General features: G+C 47.1%; 1 protein-coding gene across 1 annotated transcript; it reads right to left on the bottom strand.

Moving 5' to 3' along the window:
• Positions 1–290: 290 nt before the first annotated feature.
• LOC112463592 lies at positions 291–8,131 on the bottom strand (the record flags this gene model as incomplete). The annotated part of the gene is made up of 2 exons (XM_025030059.1): positions 7,733–8,131; positions 291–1,800 (listed from the first exon to the last, which is right to left on the bottom strand). Coding segments are annotated over exons 1-2 (1,530 nt in total), but the record flags the coding sequence as incomplete, so codon positions are not given.
• Positions 8,132–8,404: the final 273 nt, after the last annotated feature.

The following is an 8,404-nucleotide window of genomic DNA, read 5'->3' on the forward strand; positions in this document are numbered from 1 at the left end:
CATATGTGTTAAAAGAAAATTTTTTTTTTTTTTTTTTCGTTATTATTATTATCTTGTTATGATTTTCGTTGTGTGAGGAAGTCGCGTCGCGTACTCTTGTTCGTTTTCTTTTTCGCTATCCATGTTATCGCGACTATGATCCCTGTTATTATTATGATTAAAGATAGGGATCCTACGGGGTACATTATGTATTTATTTGATAAGAAATCGGCTTGGCTGTCTTCTACTTCTTGATTTATCTCGTTTAGATTTAAACTTAATTTTGTTAGTTCCCCGGGGTTTTTGATTACCGGTTCTATTTTTAATTCTGTCGCTATTTCGTTGTTGATTTTGGTATCTGTAGTTACTTGTTTGAAGGTTAAGTTGAATTGTGGTAAGTGCATTTGCACGTGCGTCGTGTGGTCTCGTTTTTTCGTTCGTAGAGTCAAGTCTGTCGTGGTTAGCTTGCAATTGTCAGTTAATTTGATTCTTCCCGTTCGATTAATGTCGATTTTATGTTCTCCTTGATTGTTGCATTGAATAGTTATACTCTGTTTGTACGGTGTAGAAAACAACCATGCCTGTGACTCCGCTAAGGTTATCCAGAATGTTACGGTTGAGAGAATGTGGCGACGCTCGCAATTGTCTTCTTCCGCTCTTATATATATCTGCACCTCGCAGGGTGCATGCGGCGTTATGAAGTATACCGGATGGTTCGTGTTACATACAAACGTTGTGCCGGAGTGTTTACATTTATTCAAATCATCTTCTTTTAGTGTTACATAATTTCGGTTTTCTTTATCAATAGCTAGTAGGTCGTACGTAGTTTTCGGTATTACAAATATATTTTCACGGTCGTGTACCGGCAGGGGGTTTATTCTTATAATTTCGTACTTTGGATATGTGACAATAGGGAAGGTCAGGATTGTGTATACGTTGGGGTTATCGTAGTAAGCATTTATTTCCATAAACTCCTGAATTTTATTCCAATTCTCGGTTTGTATTTTAAAAGGAAAGTGAGCTCCTTGGGATAGGTGAGTTGTCGCTTCTCTCAATTCGGTTATAATATTTTCGAGGGGAAGTAGTCGTACGAGTACTATTCCGCTTTTAGAGTAGGTGAGGTACGCTAAAACGTCTTCTACATCGTTTATTAGTTTGTTCATTATCGCGGTTATGGCTAACAGGTGTTCGTCTATTTCCTCGCGGTGCGCTAAATTCGACACTCGTTCCTGTACTAGTCTGGTTACATTCGCTAGCAAGTTTTCGTTTTTGTTAATAGTTTGCTCTAGCGCTTCCATGTGTCCTAACGTCGCGTTTATAATTTTAATCTGACTTTTCGCCGCGTGTCGCATGACATTTTGTTGGTTTTGCATTAATTCTAGCTGTTCTTGTATGTGTTTCTCATCGTCGGCGTCCATTGTTCCAAATAATGTTTTACTTATGGTTCCTATCGCGTCTAACAGTCCGCGTCGGCTCGTCGGTACTTTGTAAATAGTTTGCAGTCGTATTATCAGTTGCGTCAGTTTCGTATTGTCGTCCTCGGTTATGCGGAGTATGTTATTACATATGACTCGGTTATCGTCCTTTACGCGATCGCATAAATTTTTTATTCGTCCGAGGTAATGTTGGAGCTGGTGGTATCTTATTGCAAACGCTGCTACCTCGATTCGGATAGCCAATTTCCATGTATTTTCTTGTAGTTGCATTGTCCCGATTTTCTCAAAGTAAATTCCTGGTTCGTCGCTAAATGACGTCACCTCGTACGGGGGCATCGGTTCGGATGACATTTCGCCCGCTAGGTGCAAGACGATGATCGGTGTCCTGTAACGGGAATACTATTTTGGACTTGGTATTATTTTTCGTCGCTTTTTCTGCTGACTATATCTTCTGTCCACGGATTTCTACTTTTACGAGTCGCTTCTATCGCGTATATATATATATATATATTTTTTTTTTGTCGGATTTCGTTTTCGTTTGAAAGTCCTAAGTCCTAAGTTTTGCTGACGTCTGTCCGTGTCGGATTTCTTCTTATAATTTCTCTGCTCAATTTCGCGTCAGTTGGCTGCTACTTTCGAGCAGTGTTGGGTGCCTTTCAGTGGTTTTTTAAACTCTGTCTTAATAATTATGCGGTGCTTTCGGTGCACTCAACACTTCACACCCTCGTTTTGTGACGCTTGCCAGCGTGAATATTGGAGGAGTACATTTCGGGCGGCTGCTGCGGATCGCGCAGCGAGGGAGCGCGAGAGGAACGAGGCGCGTGCATCGCCCCCTCCTCCTTACGATGAGGTGGTCCGCCCTGGCATTGTGGTGCCCTTCCCCCCGTTGCGGGTGACGCTACACTCCGCAACAGGACAGAGGGATGTGGTCCTGGTTCGTCCTCGCCGGGACTAAATCTTACTACTATATGTATGCTATATATTTTTTTCTCTACTGCTTGCTTTTCTGTTGCGCATGAGCCTTATTCCTCAATGAACGCTTTTAGTCTATTTGCATGTACGCGTATCGTCTTGCGTTTTACTTTAATGGTGTAGTTTACGTCGCTGTGTTTTTCCACGATCACGTACGGTCCTACCCATTGCGAATCGAGTTTTTTAGATCGTCCCCTTCGTGCTGTTTCATCGTGTAACAGTACCTTGTCTCCTATTTTGAATGTTTCCTTATTGCATTTTTTGTCGAATTGCTGCTTTGCTTTTTCTTTCTCTTCTTTGGTGTGCTCTCTCGCGACTTGATTCGTGGCGCGTATTCGTTCTCGTAATTCTTTCGCGTAATCTTCGTACGAATATGTTAGTTTCGGGGGCCTTGTTAGGGCTGTCGGTAGGTTTGCTTGGTGTCCGTAGACAAGTTCGAACGGTGTGAGTCCTGTCGTCGTATGAGGCGTCGTATTATACGTGAACATTGCGTAGGGTATCCACTCATCCCAGTCGGTTTGGTCCTTATTTATGTAATGTCTTAGGTACTCTGCCAGAGTACGATGCGATCTTTCCAGCGCTCCGTTACTCTCGGGATGATATGCTGTTGTCTGTATTTTTTCGATTTTCAGTAGCTTGCACATGTTTTTAAATATCTCGCTTGTGAAATTTGTTCCTTGGTCCGTGAGAATTTTCTCCGGTATTCCGTGTTCTAGAACTACTTTCGTTACAAAGGCTTTTGCTACTGTATTTGCCTCCTGATTTTCTACGGGTACTGCCTTGCTAAACTTCGTTAGATTGTCCTGGAACGTGAGGAGGTATTTATTTCCGTTATTCGTGACTGTTAGTGGGCCTACTATGTCGAGCGCGCATTTTTTGAATGGTCGCTCGGGCGTATCTGTAATAGTCATTGGCATTTTCGTCTTCCTACTCAATTTGTTCTTCTGGCAGTACTCGCATTTATTTATGTAATCTTCTACATATGCCGTAATTCCACGCCAGCTGTGCTGTAATCGGATACGGTTTAGTGTTCGCGTGACTCCTTGGTGCCCCCCCGTAGGCGAGTCATGATACTCGTAGAGTATTTGCCGCTTTTCCTCCTCCGAGTACTCTCTCGGGGAGTCGTCGTCCTGTTGCGTTACATTTATCGCTGATGTTTCGGCTATCGGATTTCGGCTCAATGCATCGGCATTCACGTTGTTTTTTCCTGCTTTATGTACGATCTCGTAATCGTATTCTTCTAGTTTTAGCCTCCATCTTATTAGTCTGGAGCCGGGGTCGTTTACATTAAATAACCAGATCAATGGTTTGTGATCGGTTATGATTTTAAATCTAACGCCATATAAATAGGGACGGAAATGTTTTACCGCCCAGACGATTGCTAATAGCTCCTTTTCTGTGGTATTATAATTTTGCTCTGCCTTGCATAATACTCGGCTGGCGTACGCTATCGGTCGGTCTTGGCCTACTGTTCCTTGTGAGAGCACGGCTCCGATGGCGTAATCTGACGCGTCGGTAGTCACCAAGAACTCCTTGCTAAAGTCAGGGTAGTTCAATACCGGGGCTGTCGTTAATTTTTCTTTAAGTAGATCAAACGCGTTCTGTTGTTCGATTGACCAGTTGAATTTTTCTCCTTTCTTTGTGAGCTTTGTTAGAGGCTTGGCTATCTTTGAGAAATTTTCGATAAATTTCCTGTAATATCCGGCTAACCCGATAAAAGATTGTACATCTTTCACTCTTCTCGGGGTCGGAAATTCTTTTACTGCTTGTAACTTAGACGGGTCTGGCGATATTCCGTCTTCGGATATCACATGCCCTAGGTAAATGACCTCTTTTCGTAAAAATGCGCACTTGTTCGGTTGTAACTTAAGATTGTATTTTCGTAGTCTACGCAGTACTGCGATTAACCGCTTAATGTGCTCCGTCAGCGATGCTCCGTATATAACAATGTCATCGATATACACGAAACATTTTAATCCTAACAGTCCGGCTAATACCGCATACATTAATCGCTGAAAGGCCGCTGGTGCATTTTTTAGACCGAATGGCATTCTGTTGTGCTCGAAATGTCCGTCTGGAGTCGAAAATGCCGTTTTCTGCTTATGTTCTTCATGCATCGGGATTTGGTGATATCCCGAGGCTAAATCTAGCACAGAAAAATATTTCGCATTGCCTAGCTGATCAAGTATGTCTGTAATATTTGGCATGGGGAAGGAGTCTCCCATGGTGAGATCGTTCATTTTTCTGAAGTCGATCACTACGCGAAATTTTATTCTGCCGAACGCGTCAGGTTTCTTGGCGACAACTACTATTGGCGCGTTCCACTGGCTTGTGCTCGGACGAATTATGCCATCGTCCAGCATTTTCCGTATTTGCTTTCTCACTTCGGCCTTATGTTTCTCGGGTAACCGGTATGGCTTTACATTTACTGGCGCACTATCGGGTCGTGTATTTATTTCGTGTTTTATTGCTGTAGTGGCGCTTAGTTTATCTCCGTCTAGGTAGAAAACGTCATAAAATTCATCGCAAATTTTTTCTACTGCCTCTCGCTCTTCTGTGTTTAAGTGATCGAACTGTACTTGGTCGCGCACTTTCTTTTGTCGCTCTGTGACAGTCTGATCGTATTCTTCATTCGCATGTAACGTGAGTACGCTCGCGGCGTCGTCCGCCGGCAGGTCTTCTAACGTTACGTGTGGAGTGAGGATCTCCACCGGCTTGTCCGTCACGTTCAATATGCTGACCGGACAAGTAAATTCGACGGGTTTTACGAGGCAATGCCCGATGAAAACTCCGGGAGCAGGTTCACCGCTTTTCACTATGCCTACCCGGTTATGATCTGTGATGGCTTTTACAATGGTTTCACTGCGGGGAGGTAGCTTTATTTTTTGATACGGTCGTAGCTTGAAAATGGCTTTCCCTATTTTCAGCTGTTTTGACGTGTTTGAGATATCGGCTTTATGTTTAGTTAGGAAGTCGTTTCCTAATATTCCTTCGTATTCGATGGGGAAGTCATCTTTTACTACGTACATTGTGTGACGTATTTTCTTTTTTCCCAGATCTACGGTCGCTTTTATTTTTCCTAGCGTGTGAATTTGGTGTCCTGTTACGCCGATTAATGCCAGTTTCTCCTCTCGCACCATTGTTTTCCCTTTTAGGTTGCCTACTTTAATCAATGTCAGCGTTGCTCCGGAATCTAATAGAAGATTCATTTCTCCTTGTTCCGCTTCCTGTATAGGCAGTGTTATGATATCTAGCGGGCCCGTCTTGTGCTTCTCTGTTACCTGAGACACTCGGTATGTCTCGGCGGCGCGTGCCTTATTTCTTTTCGGCTTCTCTTCCTCCTCGCTACTGCTGTCGGAGGGTGCGTCCTCGCTAGATTCGCTCGCTTTGGTTTTTCTTACTGTGCCTATCGGTGCTTTTTTCGCACCTTCCTGTTTCGGTCGGCGCGGTCGCTCGGATTTCGGCCGTCCGTTTAACGACCAGCACTCGTCGCGCTTGTGCCCTGCTTTCTTGCAGTAGGTACACTCGATTATGTTTATGCCACCGGGCTTATCCGCTCGCGGCAGCGAGAATTTATTAGCTTGCTGGCTCGTACGGCAATCTCGCCCGTAATGGCCGGTCTTCCCACATTTGTAGCATTTCACGGTCGCGTTTCCCGCATTTCGCGCGTTTCCCTGATTAAATCTATTTCGGTTTACCGCTTGTCCGTTCCGCGGGAAGGGGCCTCTGACTTTTTCCTCGGCACTGGCGCCGGTTATTGCCTCCTGTAGGCTTGGATATCGCTGTGCTCGGACCAGCATCTTGATATCATCGTGCAGCCCGATTTGGAAGTTATGCAAAGCTTGCATTTTAATACTTTCCAATATCGCCTTTTGTTGCTCTTGCGAGTGCCCTTGGCCTTCTTCCATGGCCTCATACAGTTCTCTCGCGAGCTTCTCGACTCGACGCCCGAATTCCTGCGCGCTTTCTCCCGCTTTTTGTTTTAGCGAGTTGAATTCTAGCTGCAGATGGGTCATGCCGCGCTTTCCGAGATATTCCGTTTCGAGTTCGCGTTTTAGCTGCTCGAAGTCGCGAATATCGCGCGTGTCGAAGTCAGTCATTGCCTTGCCCTTGAATTTTGTGCACAGGATTGCTTCTAGGAGCATGGTTTCGTCCGCGGGCTGTATATTCTTCATCGCGTAAGTGCTTGCATTAATAAATTCGCGAACGCGTTCTCGGGATTCTCCGTTCATTTCGGGAATCATGTTACGGGCTTCCTTTAGGCTGAGGAACCCGAGATGGGGCCCTGGCTGACTACGGACGTCGCTGTGCGTCCGCCCGTAGGTCACGTCCAGCGGGCCCTGGCTGGTCCGTACGCGTCGTTCTCGCGCATCGGGGCGATCATATGTGGCGGATTCCACTCGGCTCACGCGTTCCTTTACCTCACGGATTGCGCGCAGGACTTCTACAGAGCGCTCGAACTCTGTGGCCTCTGTACGGTCCATGCGTTCCTGGATGTCGCGCATCATGCGTAGGACATCGCTGAGCACGGAGCTTATTGCTCCTGGGCTTACTTGCGTCGGCTCGGGGGCTCGACTTTGGTTGCCTTCGGGCGGTTGCCCATCTTCCGTGGGTCTAAGCCGCTCTATTTCCGCGTTAATTTGCGCCGGGGATATGTCCTCTCGCGGCGCGATGCTCGCGGCAGCTCTTGGCTGGCTCATTCTGTCGGCCCGGGGGGTATAGTCCTCTTCCTCGGGGTCGAATATATCGCTTTCGTATGACGTCAGGGAGAATTCTCCTCTCCCTGCGTTCTCGCTTTGGGTATCGGCCGAGGTGTCCGATCGTGCGTCACCGTCGGTCGGGGGCTGTCTGTGTGCGTTATCGTGTTCGTCGCCGCTTGTGTGGTCTGTGCTATCTCGCGGGTTTCTGTTCGCGTCGCAAAGACTAGTGTCTAAAAATTCAAATTCGCGTTCTACGATGATATTAGGATGTAGCTCGAGCACCGGCGAGCTTGCGTCGTCGAGTTGCGCGTCTAAATTTCTTCGCACGCGATCTAGTTCGTCGTTCGCGAGTCGTGTGGCGCGAAAACGATTCCGGATACTATTTTCAATGGCTCTTTGCGCGCGCTCGCTTAACACGAATGACTCGTTGCTGACAGGGGGATGCCGGGACAAGTCGTCCGACATCTATTGACGCTTATACTTTAGCGCTCTGGAACGCAAAAATCTTTCGGCGCTTCGCGGTTGTAGTGTCTGCAATCGCGAAAATTTCTCTTGCAGTTCGCTATCGCGGGATACGCACGTAGAGATATAACGTTTTCGTCGCGGCGCGTGCCGGTGTCGGCTTACAATGGAGGGTCGACTTACAGTACCGCCGCGTAGTGCATCGTGACCGCTTTCTGCCGCGTTGAGTCTGACAGGGCCGCTTCACTGCTTCTGCGTTGTCTGCTTCGCCGCGTCCCTGCTGCGCTGCTTCGCTGGCTTGTTGCGTCCCTGCGTCGCTGCGTCGGGCTGGCGAGTCCGTGCGGTAGGTCGAGGCCTCTCCGGTGTCGCTGATAACACGCGGGGCTACTGCCGTTGTTTCACGCACTCGGGATCCGGCTGGCTTTTCCTCTCCGGGATACTTTACCACCGTCTAACGATCCGTTCCCTTTCGCAGGCGCGATCTGGCAAGACGTCCTCCCGTCCGGTTAGCAGATCCCACCGCTGCCACCAATTGTTGTGCCGTGCCTCTGATTCGAGGGGTCGGCACTGAGTTCTTTTGGATCCGCCGGGAGGAAAGAGGAATAATGTTGCCAGATTCTTGTTTGATGAGATTTTAATAAAAACCTTTTGTCACTTGTTACAATAGCTTCGTTAATTTCGTTGCCCTGACTCGCGGGCGTTCCCAATAAGATAAGTTACGTTGGTCGTGCGCGATTAGCCTTACGTTCTAGACTGCCCGCCGCTTCTTGGAAGGGCGGGCTTTTTATCTCTTCGCGTATTACTTCCGCGGTGCTGACTTAGCTGTCAGCGCTTTTGCTTCCGGGTGAGCGACCT

Source organism: Temnothorax curvispinosus, unplaced genomic scaffold (assembly GCF_003070985.1).
Source record: "Temnothorax curvispinosus isolate PA1 unplaced genomic scaffold, ASM307098v1 QBEX01013455.1, whole genome shotgun sequence".
NCBI lineage: Eukaryota > Metazoa > Arthropoda > Insecta > Hymenoptera > Formicidae > Temnothorax > Temnothorax curvispinosus.